We start from the raw sequence: 18471 nt of genomic DNA on the forward strand, positions 1-18471 counted from the left end.
AGCATGTCATTTGAAGGTCTTGGTGGGTGTAAGGGAAGATTTAACAATACAGGAGAAAACTGAGCTCCGAGTGATTTCCAAAGCGCCTCTGCTCATTACATCACGTGTCTGTGGTTGCATGACCGTAACATGACACTGCGCCACCATGCACTACTACAATCATTACTAGCAGCCTGAAGAAACTAACCAAGGGGAAATGGTAATTGCCAAGCTTATTGCCTGCTATAGGGATTTATGTTAAACACATCTCATTTTCACACGGGTTTGCTGCTTTAAAACGAGCGTTGAAGTTTTTCGCATGTCACTCAGTAGGTGAGTGAGCAAATCCAATAAGTGCTTCCCTACAACAATGGGATCTATAACAGCGACTCTTCCTGCATCTCTGTGTTATCTGATTTTTATTTTATTTTTTTATTTACATAGCTGCGTGCATCCAAGTACACCCTGTATAATACTGGTCTCCCTAGACCTTGAAATATTACAATTCCTGCAATATTACATATATTGAACTGAATTACAATGCATTTTATTCATAGTCATCAATAAATATTAACATATGATGCCCAGAGAAGAAGTATAGAATTACATCTAGACATGTGCAGTTGGTCAATATTGGAAAATAGGGACATTGCCAGGGACCAATTTTTAGAATCTGGGAATGGCCCTGGAAATTAGGAAGGGCTGTCAGCCACGTATTTGTGCTGCTTGGTCTCTGATGGTCAAAGTAAAGAGAAGATAAGAAAATAATTCCTGTGTGTGGATAATTCCCATCATTCTGACATGCCTGTTATTATATAATGCACAGTAATTATATAATGCACAGTACAATAACCCCTCTGCTCTCTTCACAGCAGACCGTCTGCAACCACATAGTTCGGGATTTCCTCTAAGGAAAGCGAGATGGGATTGTTGGAGAAATCCTGACACAAGAACAGTCTTTCACGCATCTAAATTGTGAACGAGAAGTAAGTAGAAGATCCCGGAGTTTCCTATCATTTCATTATCTCGGAGGTGTGGACTCTGTACATTGGTAGTGATAGAATGAGCAGCATAAGGAATTGTCCCATCCTCCGTGTCTTGGTTTTATTGAATATCTTAAGTTACAATCAGTGCAAAGCAAAGATCCCGTACATAAACGTATACAAACTAAATGTATGCTAAATACAGGGTCCACACTTATGGGACCACCTTGTAGGGACAGGCAGTGGGTGGAGGGTATTACGGGGCACTTAACTAAAGTGCATTAATATGTGCAAATGAGATTATTGTTATATATTTGGTGGGGGACTCGTTAACTGTACTGCAGTAGCATAAGAAATTTGCTTCCACTAGAGGCATAAAAAGTAACTGTCATGTTGGTTGCAACGGGTAACGGTACACTCACTTCTACTCCCCCTCTGTCTTTATTGTGCTCCCACCGCCCCACTGTCTCTATTGTACCCCCCCCAACACACACCCTGAGTGCCGTACTTGTACCCCAAGTGTGTGTGCATAATACAATGTGGCATATAGGACTGTGTGTAATGTATGCTATTCCCTGTGTATAATACAATGTGTGAATAACTGTATAAACTGCTGGGACAGATAATCTAATTATGAATGATAATTGGACTTTTCAAGAGGTCTGTGTGGTGATGGGGCTGATTTGTGCTGCAATTTAACACAAATATCACCTGTCAGCTGAGTGATAGCAGCTTCCCAGCCCCTGATTATCCAATAGACTGATTAGGTTACATCCTAGGGCGGCCTGAGCCCTTCATCAGGCTCTACAGCTCCCCATAGACATTGACCATGAGAGGTAAGGGTGGTGGAGGTCATCATGTATAAGGGTTTGAGCTTTCAGTTCCAAAAGAAAAACATTTTTTTTTAAATAAAAGTTTACATATAGACAAAAATATAGAAACAATATGTATACACCTTTTAAACTCTTCAAATTAAAACAATACTTTATTAAAAGAATAAAGCGTTTTGTATCGCTTCCATCTGTTATCACCATCCTGAGATGTTGAGGTGTCTGTGATACTTTTATGCCGCAATCTGGCGGTTACCGCAGTCCTATCCCCGCCGGTAACACTTTGTTGTATAGATCAGAATGAAAAAAGCCCTGTTGAGATAAGACACTGTTTTTCCAGCAATAGGACTTTTTGCCCTTTGATAAATGGATCCCAGTTTTTTCAGTATGGCGGCCAAGCGAGAGAATTTCTTCGTATTACACATTGTTCGAATAATACTTATATCTTCTCCATTCAATTCCTTGCAGCCCCAGCCCCGTCCCCTGCCCTACAATCCTCTTACAAGACAGCGCTGTGTGACTGGCTGACGGCTTTCTCTGTTTTCATTAAAAAAAAGAAAATATGTAATTAAAGGATGAATTTTTTTTTTGTTCTATATAAGGATAGAAGTCCTGACTTTTATATGATCATGAAAATGCTTAATGACTTTTAATAACCTTTCATATTTCAAAGTGAGGGCAACATTATACCATCTAGAATACTTTGTGTTTATCATTCTACCACAGTGGTCAAAGTGGGCATTTAGAAAACCCGGTATGGAAACTTAGAATTGGCGATTTGAAAAATGGAATTTGATAGTTTTAAAATAAAGGCAGTAGGAGAAGTGGTGGTAGGGCAGGCATACCACCATACACCCCCGCTGCCACCACTGTTCTGCCATAACAAGTATGCTGTGTTAATCAATACTATACAGCATCAATATATAATAATATATACTAACCTGTTGGTGTGTCATGCTGTGCAGTGTCCATACACTGTATTATGGGACCCCATACCCAGGGACCCTACACAACATTTCGGCTGGAGTCTAATTTGTAAGGTACTACCCGAGGCCACAACTGATTTTCTCAGGTGATTCCAACTTGTGAAATTCATTTCCAATCTCTGTCATATGAAATTGTTCTTTATTTCAGGCATTCCAGGATGAACGGCCATTTATCAAATTATTATCCTGAACGAATGGGAAATAACTCACCCGACTTAAGGTAATCTTACATGGATTTATCTTATGTGAAGAGACCCAGATTTGGGGATTTAAGTATCCTATTATTGAGTGACATATTTGTATTATTCTTATTATTAAAAGGAGTAGAGAAAATGCTGCAAGTACCATTGTTGGGGAGTAATAATAAGTGATCACAGCCTTCCTCCTGGAGTCATTACTGGGCGTTGATTGGACGGTTCTTCTTAACTTCTGCTTGACAATGCAGTTACCCTGGAAACTTCAAATATATTTCATGGAGTTTTCATGCTTCCGTTAAACTTAATGTAATAAATAACTTTCATTATCCTAAAATGTTTACGGTCAGCTGAACCGTCCTATTTGGTTGCAGTAAGCAGAAGGTTAGTTCCCAAACCATCCACATTCTGCTGCCGAAAATATTCCAACAATTAACCTATAGATCAGGCCTGAACAATCTGTGAAAGTTCAAACCCTAGGATGCTTTTACGCATATACGGAAATGTAATATGATAAATAGGTTTTTTAATATCTTCATGTTGTTGCTGTTTCAGATGGTTTTTGTTTATTGCACATCCATTAAGGAAATAAAACCCTTTTCTCACGTTTTACTTTTCAAAACTTTCAGACCACCTCCAATAACTGGTGTCAGTGGGGTGTTCAATTATTAGCAGTTTCCTTAGCCATTCATTTTGTGGTGTGGTGTTAATGTGTTTGTACATTATCCATATATGACATGATTTCTTGTACACTCTTGCATGTAAATCATGAATACTTTGTTGTTCCCTGCAGCAATTATGATTTATTATCTGTAAAATCGGAGAGAACCGGAAGAACCAATGCGAAGAGTATTTACGGTAAAGGAGATGTTGTATAACCATGTTATGTTCTAGCTTTGAGTGAGCGATCATGTCTAACGTAAACCGCTGTTGTCACATCTACATGGGAAGCCACAAACGTAACACTGCAAAAACACCAAATAAATGCTGAAGTTTTGAAGTTAAATACAGAAATGGTCCAGCTCCACAATGTCTGTTAATAAATTTGCTCCTGCAAATTTCCAGAGCTAAACCTCAATGCATGAAAGTATAGTCTCTGATCAGTAGTAGGTGACATGCACTGACTGATATGTGCGAATAGTGTTTGGTCTCCGCAACGGCCAATGCCCAGTTGGCGCTCCCCTCCCCCCTCCCCCCCCCCCCCCCCCCCCGCAACGGGTCCACCAATTTATTTGTAAGAATATTTCTAATGTCTATATATTAAAAACCTTTTCATCTTTTTAACGATCAGCACTGATCTATGTTTCCATAAATTCAACTGGACTTAGGTTAAATTAGACCACAAAGAATATTGGGTGAATTAAGTGATGTAAATGTAGCTCTGGCGTCCATGTTACTTAATTACTTCTGGATCTGTTATTTAATTGCTGTATTTAATAGGGGGAGATGGAATTTATTTCTTACGATCTTCATCCAAGCAAAAGAAGAAAGGTAGAAATATTGGAGTTGGATGCAGTGTGAAGTTTTGTTTCTGCTCCTTAACTACCAGTAATATTAGAGTTTGCTGTGTGGAGATTATTACACTTTAATATTTATGAGCAGCACGGCGGCATAATGGTTAGCATTGCTTCCTCACAGTGCACTATTCATGTGGAGTTCATATTTATAGAAGTTCCCCCCCGATGCTCTGAAGTTCACTGGGGCAGGGACTGATTTGAATGATTAAACATCCTCCGTAAAAGAGATTCAGTAGAATATGTAGGCTATATGGAGAAATTATTACATTTTATTTAATATTTACTAATGCTGGAGTTGGCTGTGTGGAGATTAGACTTATTATGTCAGCATAATTGCAGCAATTTGCTATTGGAAACAAACTCTGTAATAATAAACGGACAAAGAAGTAACTGGGACCGACTTGCAAGCTTACAATCTATAAAAAAAAAAAAAGAAAAAAGTTCAATACATGAGGATAGGTGCCACATATAGCGTATTGGTCCAGTCAGATAAAATTACTTAGTGGACTGCACAGCAATGTTGGTCTGGGGGTCAGAGGGTTGCTGGAGTAAGAGCAGGATTGGATTAAGGCTCTGGGCACTTAAGGTAGGGGGCTCTATGGTCTAAAATTAAGAACATTGTGCCATTATTCAGGGAGAGTTAATTAGTAACCCAATTTAGAGTTGCATGGTTCTGAATATATTACGCTATTAAGTCCTTGAGGATCCAAATTAATAATGGCATCCCCTTAAGTGTAAGAAGTAATATTGGTGCCCCCTTGATGAGTGTAAGTAATAATAGTGCCCCCCTAGATGATATACTTAGCTTTAGGGCTTCTCTCTTATGCAGAGAGGCTGCTGGTTTCCTTAAACATTGCAGCGTTATTACGCCATGCCCACGATGCTTAAGAGCCAGGAACGTCTGAATACTGTCACCTCCAAGACCAAGTGCCACCAGGACTGTTAAGGCTGCTGTAGGGTTAAGTGGGCAGTGCATTCTGTTAGTGTGGCATGGCTGAGCTTGTGGTTGACAAAGAGAAGAAAGAGTAGCTGGAGCCACTTGATCAAGGACTTCTGCTAAGATGTGAGACTGCCGGACAGGGCAGACATTTGGGAAACAAGATAATGGAAAGTTGTTGAACATTAACACAAATTGGTTGAACTACAGGACAGAGAATGGTGGAGGAAAGCTTCCAGGTGATGATCAGAGAGAGATGAGTGCTAAAGAAATCTGATACTAACCAAAGTCTGTAGATAGCAGGATCTAATCTGTGACCATCACAATGAATAGAAGAACATGGATCCACTGGGAAGAGGCTAAGATAGGAGGATAGAGAGAGTAGTTTGGGGCATAAGGAGAAGGAGATCTTAAAATTACCCAAGAGGATGAAGGGGATGTTGGAGAATAAGAAATGAAGGAGCCAGGCAAGGAAATGTTCAATAAATTGTTTGGGGATGCAGGAGATAACAGATCACAAACAAAATTGAGAGAAAGGATTGAAAATCCTGAAAGTAGATGCTTCAAATAATGGGAACATGAGTAATGGAACAGTTGGTAGAATTGTGAATATGCATCATGGGAAAAGAGTTCATCCACACCTCCAGTGGCGCACGCAGGGGGGATTTCTGAGTCTCTAGAACCCCCGCCCCCCCCCCCCCGACAATCCACCGTGCGCCCCTGACCTCCTTGTTTGCAGAAAAAAAAAATCAGAAAGTTATATTTGCTCTGAAGGCCCCATTCTGTGTTGGGGTCTGGGGTGAACTTCCACTGATGATACAAAAAAATAAAACTAAATTCTTATAAATTAACATTTACAGTTACTTGTACCTTCTTCTTTAGAAAAGCATAAATACCCGCCTCCACGGCAATCCATCGCCATTTGACAGAGGGAGAGAGTAGGGTTAGGTCACAGGCTATACTGGCGCAGGGACAGAGCAATAATTGTACACATTATTGTTTCAATTCTATTCTATACAATTCTATTATTAATACCAATTCTATTAGCAATTGTTAGAGCAGGAAGAGAGGAGGATAGAGGAGGCTTTTTGTTTCAATTTTTGGCACTATAAGTGCTTTGGGGTGTCCTATATTCCCCAGTGTTTTACACTAATTTTTCTGGCTGTCAAAAAAAAAAGTCATATTTGTCAGCAGTATCTATCTAATACAATATTTTGCACTACAAGTGCTTTGAACTCATTAAAATGGATTCCACGCAGTCCACATATGAGCAGAATCAGCAAGCAGGTGCTGGCACCAGTCTTCATGGTAGTGTTCCCAGTACGTCATCTGGTAAAGCCTATGTAAAAGTACATAGTCTGTTTAAATCAGGGGAAAAAAACACACACCAAAAAAAAAATGTGCCGTGTTGAAGCGAAAAGGAAGTGTAACTGAGGAAAAGTTAACTGCCGATATAAAAAAAAAATAAAAAATTGCCAACATGCCATTCTACACACGCAGTTGCAAAGAAAGAATGAGGCCTTCGTCTTTCTCTATTAGTGACAGATCAAAAAATGTTACTGAGCCTTCTTCTTGTATGGTCACTTGTGACCAAGCAAGACCAAGTAATTTGGAATCCAAAAGTGGTGCACAACTACTGTTACGCGCCAAGCTGCAAGAAAACAGTAAGGCATTAGAGGATAATGTATGCTCTGAATCAGAAATTACACCAATCCCATCCACCAGTGGTATGTCTAATTGTGAGAATTCTGTTAGTGACAGTGTACCCATAAAGAAGGGTCCTTTCAGCAGTTCTGCTGATGTGTGCCTTAACAGCCCGAGTGTAGTCATGTTGATGATTATGACGCAGACAGATACCAAATTGCCTTTCTCAATTTCTATTTAGATTCTAGACTCTATAACGGCTGAATAGTTTTAGTTTTCTATTTTAATCCTAGTGGAGAGGGGGTCTGATGCAGACACAGTCTGATGCACCAAACTACCATAGCCCATTTATTTTTTATATTGTTCAGTCTATGCAGGCTGCTTTTTTTCTATTTAACTACAAGTGGAGGGGGAAGGGGGGTGCTATAGAGACATAATCCAAACTGTCTTTGTCCATTTCAATTTATATTGTACAGTCTATAACGGTTGGATTTTTTTGTATTTTCTATAAGTGGAGGGGGGGCTAGAGAGACAGAAACCAAACTGCCTTTGTCCATTTCTTTATATATTTAACTATAAGTGTAGGGTTTAATATACACCCAAAGACGATGGCTGCATTGCCAATAGACTAAGATGGAGAGGAAGACAATCAGGTTTGTGTGCAGAATTAAGGACGGCCTACCAGGGATTAAACGGTTTTCTTCCTAATTTATTAGCATTAGAATAACCTTACTTATGCAAGAAACAGGTGGAGCACTAAATTCGGTTATTTTATGCCCAAAAACATTGATTTTTAAACAAAATTGCAAAACAAAACCAAAACACGCAAGGGCGGTTTGGCAAAACCAAAACACGACGGTAATCTAGATCCAAAACCAAAACACGGGGGTCAGTGAGCATCTCTAGTAATAAGTAATGTACAGTGGTGGAAGTGGCTGCTGTATGAGGTGTGACAGAATGGACTGTCCAAGGCCTGTCCTGTCAGTGTTTTAAGATGACCATCGGAACTCCTGAAAACCCAAGATTGACATAACCAAGATTGCTATGTCCCAGCAGTCGCCCAGAGTATAGGATTGAGTGGTAAACTATTGTTTGTTTTATTCTGGATCAGTCAGTTCCTGTAAGACACTAAGGACAGGAAGCTGGGAGCAGCTGGAGCCCCTCTGACATCACAAATGACTAGAAGGGGTTCAAACAGGGAGTGACTGGCTATCAGCCAGGGATTCATGACCTCAAGATCCAATTGTTCTTCCCTAGGACCAAGTCAGACATTGTGGCATGAAAACAGCAGGGTTGGGGGATGACTCATCTTGGGCCTGAGATATGACTATGCTCTTGTACAGCCCCCCATTGAATTCTACCAATCAGGGGAGACCTTTTCCTAAGACTACCCTTTACAGGATGGACTTCTATACGCTCTTCTTCTGTGTGCTGAGGATTGTGACTGGGAGAGCTGTAACTACTAGATTACAAGGATTTCTTGGATTTACAGACTCGTTTGCTCTCCCTGGCTTATTCTATAATTGGAGACTTGTAATACCATCACCATTTATTTATATAGCGCCACTGATTCCGCAGCGCTGTACAGAGAACTCATTTGCTTCAGTCCCTACCCCAGTGGAGCTTACAGTCTAAATTCCCTACTACACACACACAGACAGAGAGAGACTAGGGTCAATTTTGATAGCAGCCAATTAACCTACCAGTATGTTTTTGGAGTGTGGGAGGAAACCGGAGCACTTGGAGGAAACCCACGCAAACATGGGGACAATGTAGAAACTCCACACAGATAAGGCCATGGTTGGGAATTGAACTCATGACCCCAGTGCTGTGAGGCAGAAGTGCTAATCACTGAGCCACCAGGCTGCACCATACTATTCAATCATATAGCACCCAAATCGGTTGGGCATTAATTGCAGACAATGTGGAGAAGTTGTGGGAAGTCTAGCAGTAAACTGGTGTTTATTGGGTCCTGTTCGTCTGGTTTATATTCAAATGTTTTTATTCTCTTGCTGAATTAGAGAACTTATTAGGAAAACTTCTAATAAAGATATTGTTGTATCTCTCGCTATCTCCTGTCTGTGTGAGTTGAGACAGAAGTCCTGGGGTACATACCTGTCATACCTACATTTCTCCTTCTGCCTTCATTCTAAAACTATCAAATTCCATTCACATATTTTTTTCCATACCAACACTTATAAATATGCACTTTGACCACTGGAAATTTATATTATAATGTTGGAGTTGGGTGTGGTGGAGTGGTGTGGAGAGTAATAAATAATGTGTGATATATAGAGATGAGCAGTTTGTATTCAGAGAAATCCAACAGATCCAAGTTTTGCAGTACCGAGTCATACCCTGGTTTCCTGCGCCAAATTCAGATCTGAAAATGTGGCAAAACTTAACTTCCGGTAAAAATTGAACAGCAATTCCTCAGCTGGGAGGTTAATCAAGAAGTCATTTAGTCACTTGAATATGCCATTGTACCGACTATCCACTTAACTACGGGTATGTGGACAACTGGTACTGACTGGTTAAACAAAAGACTTTATGACCACGACAGCTCACTGGGTAAGTTTGTCGTCATCATCAGCAGCAGCAGCAGCATCCCCCTTATCAGTTCAGTATACTAGTGCTAGCACACAATGCCAGGTCATTCACAGGCAAGCTACTCTCTGTATCCCCTGTATCCTGGCTTCACTAAGAAATGTACCGGTGTATTCGTTGAAAAAAAACCCAGAAATATCATAGTGAAATGGCTCAATCTGCTAAGACTCTCCTCGGGATTCCGCATTGCCGATAACGGAGCAAACATAATATAAACTTGGGAGTTCATAATTGACTAAAAAATTAGGTCTGTGCAGCAGATGCTGCCTGCGGCCCGTAAAATTTACGGGTTTTTTCGTCATTCAGCGACCACATGTAGATCATTGCAGCAGCCATGCCACCAACTGAAGCAAGAGGTAGTCTAGAGGTGGAATTCTACACTTTATATGGTTCAGCGACTGGAGTAACTGGAACAAGCCATCAAGAGCTACACATCAAGCCATGAGATGGGGATCGGGGGGACATGTTACATTACTCCAGCACATTGGAGAATCCTTTCAGTTTTATGCAAGCTACTCAAACAATTTGAAATTGTAACAAATGTAGTGAGCTCAGACACTGCCAGCTTGAGTCATGTCATAGCCCTAATCAAACTACTGGAAAATCAGCTGGAGACTCTGAAGAACTGCTAACTTTCATCTCCTTCAATGTGTGTTGGCCTTGTAGATGAATTTCTATTTTTCCCTTCGTCAGGACCCAAGAGTGTGCACATCTTGAAATTGTATCACTACATTTTGGCAACTCTGCTTGATCCTAGGTTTAAGTCATATGTAATGTCTTTATTTCCAACTGACACAAATCTTCACAGATGCAAACAGCTTTGTGAGCAAGCTATCGGCTCAAGTCACACGTGACACATCCCCTGCTTCAGAAAAATGACCTTTTCTAAGAAAAATTCACCCTTTTCACCCTGATGATGAGTCAGCAGAGCACACCAATGTGCAAGGTTATTATGATATCTGGTCAGGCTTAAAATAAATGCTCAAATATATCGAGACCTCTACCACATCTCAATCTGATACACCAAACAATGAGCATCTCAGAAAGTCCCATTGAATTCTGGGAGGAAAAAAGGCAGTTTGGAGCCCCTTTTACAAACTAACTATGGTACTTAGGCTGCCCACCCCCCATTGTGTACTCTGAAAGAGAGTTGAATACAGCCGGGAACATTGTGAGTGATCCAATTGTAAAGCACTACGGAATTTGCTGGCGCTATATAAATAGATGTAGTAGGATATTTCCCCAAAATGTTGAAAAACTGGTGTTCATCAAAATGAACTACAAATTGTATTAGGAATACCATTGTTGCAGTCAAATTGCAAGTAGAATCTGTAAAGCTGGATTCCAATGGGCATGAACTAATATTGTGTGATGTTGATATTGACATCCGTGATGAGGGTGATGACATTGGCAACATTGAGAAAGGCAACTACTGTTAGCCTAATGATGATTAGTAAATTGTTAGAATCTCTATCTGTTCTACAGTTCAACAAGCAACAACCAAAATGTTTTCTTCTGTGTGCGCCAAAATAAATCATGTATTTCAACCACAAAAGTAGCATTGCATTTTGCGGAAGTGCTTGATTTGTTAAACTATGCATGGTCTTTTTAATTTATGGGCTGGTGGGAGATCCCAGGGACAATTCCCTCTTGACTATTTTACATTATGGCCTTGATCTATCGTCTTGCCTAAAATGGCTATTGATACCATTGCTATCTGTCTAATGAGCTTTTATTACTGCCTCTCTACACTATGTAACACATGCTGTCTAACGTTGAGAATTACAATTAAGTTGGTGGTTTTTATCCCACTGTTTCACTTCTGGGTGAGGCCCACCTTGGTCTATCTTCTTTTCTAAAATGATCATCCTATCAGCCAGTGCTCTGTCACTATGTTTCATTGGGATCATATCTTTTAATAAACGGGAATGTATTGAACAAATACAGCTCAAAATTACATGATTTCACCTGCTTTTCACAATTTTTAATGAAATCCAGAACACATGAGGAATTTTGTCTAAAACCAAAGCACGATGATGGTTTTAGAACCAAATCATGGGGTCAGTTCTCATCTCTAGTAATGTGTATATAGTAATGGTGACGATGTGGGTGGTAGAGCTGTGTGCAGAGTAATACATAATGTGTAATATTACATATATTAATGTGTGTGGTTTGTAGTGCATTTTCCTTGAGACCTTTGTGTTGAACATTAGATACTTGTCTTGAGTGATGAAATTGAATGTGATTTTGTTTTATTGTATGAATATAAAATGTTCTGGTGACAATGAGTAGATAGTTTAGTGGGAAGTATGACATCATATGATGGGACATCTAGAACGCATGTACGCAGTGATATGACAGCGGTCACGCCGCAGCGTTCGGAAAAGGTGGTTTTCTACAATGCTGATATGACTTCGCCCTTAGTCCAGTGTGTCACTATTCATTATTGGGGAGCTCTGTGCTGGATCAGTGATTGGTCCCTGTACATGAAGTGATCCCCACTGACTAGGGAAAGGCATATCTAGAACACCCATTATTTGTGTATCCCAATATTAGTTATTAATGTGGCTCCATTATACTATATTCCATGACACACATTCCTATAACAATTGCTGCACGTTTTATATCTATCCTTGTTGCCCAGATAGCGGTCTCTTCACACATTGATCTACACTAGCACCTTGGTATCTCCTGGTTCTGTCTGAGAGTTGTACAAGAACCACACACATGACTGCACTGTGCTAACAGTAATTAGAGGTGTTTTGTACATAACATATTTACTTCAGTCCTTTTCATTCTTCCTGAATTTCAGAAATTCCCCCATTTATCAGTTCTGTGAGACGCACTAAAGTACCGACATTGTTTTCACATTCTGATTAAGGGGGGGGGGGGGGGGATATTTACAAAAAATGTAAGGGCCCCAACTGTACATATTTTGGCGGGATGTCCTGATTCGCTGCCCACAATGGGGTGTGGCTTAATGGGAAAGGGGGTATGTTTTGACATATGACCTTTTGTGGGCAGTGTTTGGTCGTAATTGGGCGGAGTTGGGGCGGGGCTTATTTTGTCCGGTTTTCGGGATTCTGAATTTTGGGAGCTATTCATAGGGATTTTTCAGTCAATTACAAACATAAAATGGAAACATTTTCACCATTTATGAGCATTTAATTTGCATCTTCATAAACTCATCTAATTTTTTTTTTATTTTGTCCTTTAAATTAAAACTTAACCATTAAACCAAAATATATCCACTTTGACCCACATTATTGTCACTGTTGAGGTGAAGAAATATTACTAGATGCACGTATTGATGTATCGGTACATGGCTGGAAAACCACATGTATACAAATAATTGTTTGAACCAGACACCGCGGTTCCCCATCGCGCCGTTTCCCCACCAGTCCCGGTTGATGATCTGTTTCCTGCAGATATTGAGTCTTCTACCACAGACCCGGTTTAATATTTGTGAATCTTTCTTTTCACAGAGCAAAGGAAAAACTATGCCCGGGATACTGTTAGCGTCATATCGGAAACTTCCCAGTATCGCGTTGAGGTAATTACAAAGTTACATTGTGTATTTATATAATACAATGTGCTTCTCTTACATTCATCAGGATGATTTTATTGTATAGAGATATGAAGCTAATGGAAGCTGGTGTTAGGAATAAGCAGTGAATAGGAGGTGTGATATAAATAGTAACTGCATGGTACAGTACCAGAAGGTCTGGCTCAATGCAATGTATACAAACCACTGTTATACACTGAGTAATGGCTGCATGTACAGGATTCTCATAGATTCAGCATTTTTAGTGATGTAATTTTATTTTGTGCATTGTTATTTGCACACAAAGACTTGCGCTTGTCAAAACTTGCAATATATTTTGGAAAAGTTTTGAGTTCAATCTGGATCAAAATGTCCTTGAAATCATTATTATTGTTTATATAGCGTCCTGGTCCTGTATATCATCCATCTTCTATGTCATCTAAATGTGCCTTGGTTGTTGCATACATATTTATTGTATGGCTCTCACCCCAATTACCAGAAAAGAACATTTTTGCATGTGGTCCATCGTTGGTATACACATGACGTCAGCACCTCAACCTGGGCTTAGAGCAGGGATGGGACCCGCTACACGTAGATGGGGATGGGACTGACCTTGTCCAAACACTTGATGGGGAGACTGTGTGTGTGTGTGCGCGTGCGCGCGTGTGTGTGGTGGTGGTGGTGGGACTGGCTTTTAGCCACGCGCAGAAGGGGGGGTTTGAGTGTGTGTGGGAAGGGGGACTGGCTTTTAGCCACGCGCAGAAGGGGGGGTTTGAGTGTGTGTGGGAAGGGGGACTGGCTTTTAGCCACGCGCAGAAGGGGGGGTTTGAGTGTGTGTGGGGAGGGGGACTGGCTTTTAGCCACGCGCAGAAGGGGGGATTTGAGTGTGTGTGGGGAGGGGGACTGACTTTTAGACACGCGCAGAAGGGGGGTTTGAGTGTGTGTGGGGAGGGGGACTGGCTTTTAGCCACGCGCAGAAGGGGGGATTTGAGTGTGTGTGGGGAGGGGGACTGACTTTGGACATGTGTAGATGGAGGAGGGGCCGGCATGGGCTGCACAGTTGATGTTGTGTACAGATTTGTACTCATGTTTCAGCTTATTTCACAATTGCGCATTTAGCTGTGTCAAAGTGTAACTTTTGTGAAAATTGTGGCTTTTTTTCACTTTATTTTGAGCAAGTCTATGCACAATGTTCTGGTTACAGTTTAGAGCACGTTTAATACTTCTGTCCATTTCTCATGGTTCTGCAGCATGTATGTTACACTTGTGGGAGGTTTGGCCTGACTTCCAGTAGTTTGATATTTTTACAATTATCCCTTCACTCTACAATACATGACCCTCTCGTGTGATTGGTTGGGCAGCTGCAGTAGCAGTGGGTAACTATCCAGTAACGGGAACCCCAGTAGTCGCTACATAACTAGCACATGAGCTGACTGTTCCCTTCTGGAAAATCTTATTTGTCCACTGCTCATCTCAGTGATCTGTAGGACATAATATGTCTTGATGGACTTGATTGTGGGTAGAGGTCCTATAGTCTGGAAGTATAGGATGCTAAGAGGGTTGATGTGGGAGAAGGCACCCCTAGAAAACTGCCGCAAAATCTGGAAGGCACTGGTAGACCCCACTGCAGTGCCTACAATGTGTCTGCTGTCTTGTAGAGGTCTGAACACAAGAGGGAGGTTCAATGAATGGCATCCTCTGGTGTACAGAGGTGCTATATCAGTCAACTCGGGGGAGGGAGTTTCAAATCAATCACCCTGGGTGTAAGGAGTGGATCAGGTCAGTCCGCTCAGTGGGTGGGGGGGGGGGGGGGGGATCAGGTCAGTCCGCTCAGTGGGTGGGGGGGATCTGGGCAGTCCGCTTAGTGGATGGGGGGGTTTCAGGTCAGTCCGCTCAGTGGATGGGGGCGGCGGGCTCTGGTCAGTCCGCTCAGTGGGTGACAGAGGATCAGGACCTGATCCTCTCTCACATATATATATATATATATATATATATATATATATATATATATATATATATATATATATATATATATATATATATATATTAACCCGTGCATGATACTCATGCATTCTAGTCAAATCAAGCTACTTAAGGTGTTAAAAAGGTTCTTGTCATGCATTTAAAGCCTAGCCCAGGCCTCCTCAGGGGAAGAGCGTTACTTCCCGACGCAAGCGCCCTTTTTTAACGTGGTTTTGTCAACATGTCACCACCTCATCATTTTTCTCCATCACCTCATCCTTCATCTTCATCGCCACATCCTTCATCAAGCTACTTAAGGTGTTAAAAACTCCCCACTGTCACCCCCGGCAACCACCAACCACTCCCAACTGTCACTTCTCCTTCAAGAAATATATAGGTCAGTGTATAACTCTGCCCAGCAGGTGGCGCTGCAGCTTGGTTTTTTTTCCTTTCCACACACGCCACTAGGCATTTATATAGTAGATATTATAATGTGTGTGTATATATTGGTTGTGTATATGTTACAGAACATGCCATCTCACTGTGTTTCACTGTGTACATTGTAGTAATAGTACTGGCATGAATTGAAATGTGCAAACTGAAATAAATTCCCCTTTTTTTCTCTAGATATGTTTTAGATGTTTCATGTACAGTTTTTCAGGTATCAGAATGTATGGAAAGGTTTACTTTTCTGTGCTTTATAACACATGGAATAAAATACAGGCACAAGAGGATGTTTTTGCTGGGTTGTTTGGGCTAAGTAAATGTTTACTTTAGAGACTCACTTAATATTGCTTTTAATGGAGCCCTGGCAATGAATTAAGCTTACAAAGCAAAGTAAATAAAGATTTCGAGAAGCCACCTGTTTGCACTGTAAATTCCCCAAATCCCCCATGACATTGCACCCCATGTGTCCTGGAGAGAAGCTGCAGACCTGTTGTGAATACGCTCTGACAATGTACCGCAGCATCTCACCACGTTCATCATGGATCGGAAAGATGCCGTGTTAACCGTGGATGATGGGATCCGGAAACTAAAGTTACTTGATGCAAAAGGAAAAGTGTGGACCCAGGATATGTTTCTGCAAGTTGATGACAAAGGTGTTAGTCTGTATGATATAGAGTCCAAGGTAATTCTCATATATTCTCATCTCCTTTTTCATTGTTTTATAGCAGCTTGTGAGTCAGAGGTAGTAGCATGAGCTAGCCGCAGGTGTGTTGGCATAAGTCATCCGCCACGTATGGCAACGTGAGCCACGTGTGGCAGCATGAGCCAGCCGCCAGGTGTGGTAGCGTGAGCCAGGTGTGGTAGCGTGAACCAAGTGTGGTAGCGTTAGCCAGCCGGCAGGTGTAGTAGCATGAGTTAGCCGCAGGTGTGTTAGCACAAGTCATCCGCCACGTGTTGCAACGTGAGCCACGCGTGGCAGCATGAGCCAGCCGCCAGGTGTGGTAGCGTGAGCCAGGTGTGGTAGCGTGAACCAAGTGTGGTAGCGTTAGCCAGCCGGCAGGTGTGTTTGCGTGAGCCAGTCGGCAGGTGTGTTTGCGTGAGCCAGTCGGCAGGTGTAGTAGCGTGAGCCAGTCGGCAGGTGTAGTAGCGTGAGCCAGCCATGGTAAAGCTATCCAGCCGCCATGACCCAGCAAAGAGCTGTCCGCCCTTTGTCACATGTTGACGTCTCTAACATGTGGGAGCTCAGCTTAGTATTCAGTAGTGTCAGCCAATCGGGGATGGGGGTGGGGACACTGATGTTGGATTCGGCAATAGTGAAAGATGGAAGAGTCTGATACTGAGAGAACGTTCATATCACTATTGTCCATCATTACCGGTAGCGTTTCATATGCTGTTATGGGTAACTGGGGACAGGTATAATAAATCCTGTGTCTGCTTTGCTGTACTCTATGCTGTTTGCATTGTGTCCACCCGCCCAGCAGTCATTCATGTAACACTAGATACAACAGGACAGGCGCAATTTGTCATCTCATTTCTGTGCAGAATGAATTAGAAAGTTTCCCAGCAAGTACCATACAGCACTGTAAGGCTGTGATGAATGCCTGCAGATACGATTCCATTCTTGCCCTTGTTTGCAAAGAGCCAACACAAAGCAAAGCCGATCTGCACCTCTTTCAGTGTGAGGAGGTCAAGGTAAGGCTGGAACGAGTGTTAGTCCAGCACTTCTATCCCACTCCCACGCTCGCTTCCATCCCACCCAACCGCATTTTCACCCTACCCCATCCCCACGCACATTTCCATCCCACCCCCACCACTACATGCCTACAATCCACGTTTCCATCCCCTCATGCACATTTCTGTATCTGTTGCACTGTGTGGATGTGTTATTTTGGAATGCTCTGCATGCTGTCTGGGGGATTTAGTCCTCGGATCGACCGCTGTGATGCACAATGAAAACCATAAACTGAAAAACAGATTTTGTGTTTTGTGAAGGAATTCTTTAAATGTCTCTTATTCCAGACTTTTAGGTTGATCTTTCCTTGCACTGCAGAAAACAAAACATCCAACACATACTTTTGTTATGAATAAAGTACATTTCACCACCAAAGTTAACATATTAGCCTCTTTAAACTTATATGTTAATAATATTGAAAGGTGATAGCAGTTTTGTTTCAAATGATAAACGGAATATTGCAAACCTGAACATTGGTGATGGCTTCACAGGAGAAATAAAGTTAAAGCAGAATACTCACAACCTTTTATCCAGAGCACAGAATGTGAGGTCGTCCTGTGAGACAAGCATGTGGCAGTGAGTGTGGGACAATCTAATAGTTACATCATCCAATGATCCAAGGGCGACTGAAGACTTCACTAATTAGAAGAATAGTTATCAAATCTCAAGTTCTGCTTCAAGAGGCTTCTGTACCAAGCCTGGAATCTCTTTATGTTAATGGACCGGTCATGATAGATGCAACAGAAGATGGATATTGTGGAAGTACTCAATAATTTCCTTCAAATCATACTTTCCAAGCTTAGAGACCTCCCAATTGCAGGTTGTGATGTGTGTTCAAGTATTTGCTGATTTCAGACACTATTTAGAGGAGTTCTTATATAAAAGTGCTGAGATAATGAATTGATTTACTGGAAGAATAACGCAGCTCTGTAAGAAACTTAAGCAACAAATGATCTAATGTTATAAATATGTAACATAATTGATTTAAGTGCTAGTTCTCATGATAAAATGTTTAGGTTGAAACGGATGCTGTAAATATAAGATACTTCTCGGTCTGTACAGGTATTCCTGCATATAAGCGGCATCTTACGATCATACAATAATTCACT

The 18471-nt window shown here is 41.4% G+C and overlaps 1 protein-coding gene across 11 annotated transcripts in view; it reads left to right on the forward strand.

The window, feature by feature from the left end:
- Positions 1-18471, forward strand: part of EPS8 (EGFR pathway substrate 8, signaling adaptor) — a 110086-nt gene that overhangs the window by 47933 nt on the left and 43682 nt on the right. For 8 of the 11 annotated variants that reach the window (XM_075210844.1, XM_075210849.1, XM_075210842.1 and 5 more), the window contains exons 2-7: positions 852-965; positions 2927-2998; positions 3766-3830; positions 13163-13230; positions 16151-16312; positions 17173-17322. In XM_075210844.1, coding sequence (XP_075066945.1) covers positions 2937-2998; positions 3766-3830; positions 13163-13230; positions 16151-16312; positions 17173-17322 — 507 coding nt within the window. In that variant the 5' untranslated portion in view covers positions 852-965; positions 2927-2936. Of the gene's footprint in view, positions 1-851; positions 966-2926; positions 2999-3765; positions 3831-13162; positions 13231-16150; positions 16313-17172; positions 17323-18471 lie in introns of those variants that run through there. The other 3 variants (XM_075210848.1, XM_075210853.1, XM_075210852.1) reach the window with 3 other exon arrangements.

The sequence above is a fragment of the Mixophyes fleayi genome, chromosome 4 (assembly GCF_038048845.1).
Source record: "Mixophyes fleayi isolate aMixFle1 chromosome 4, aMixFle1.hap1, whole genome shotgun sequence".
Classification (NCBI taxonomy): Eukaryota; Metazoa; Chordata; class Amphibia; order Anura; family Limnodynastidae; genus Mixophyes; species Mixophyes fleayi.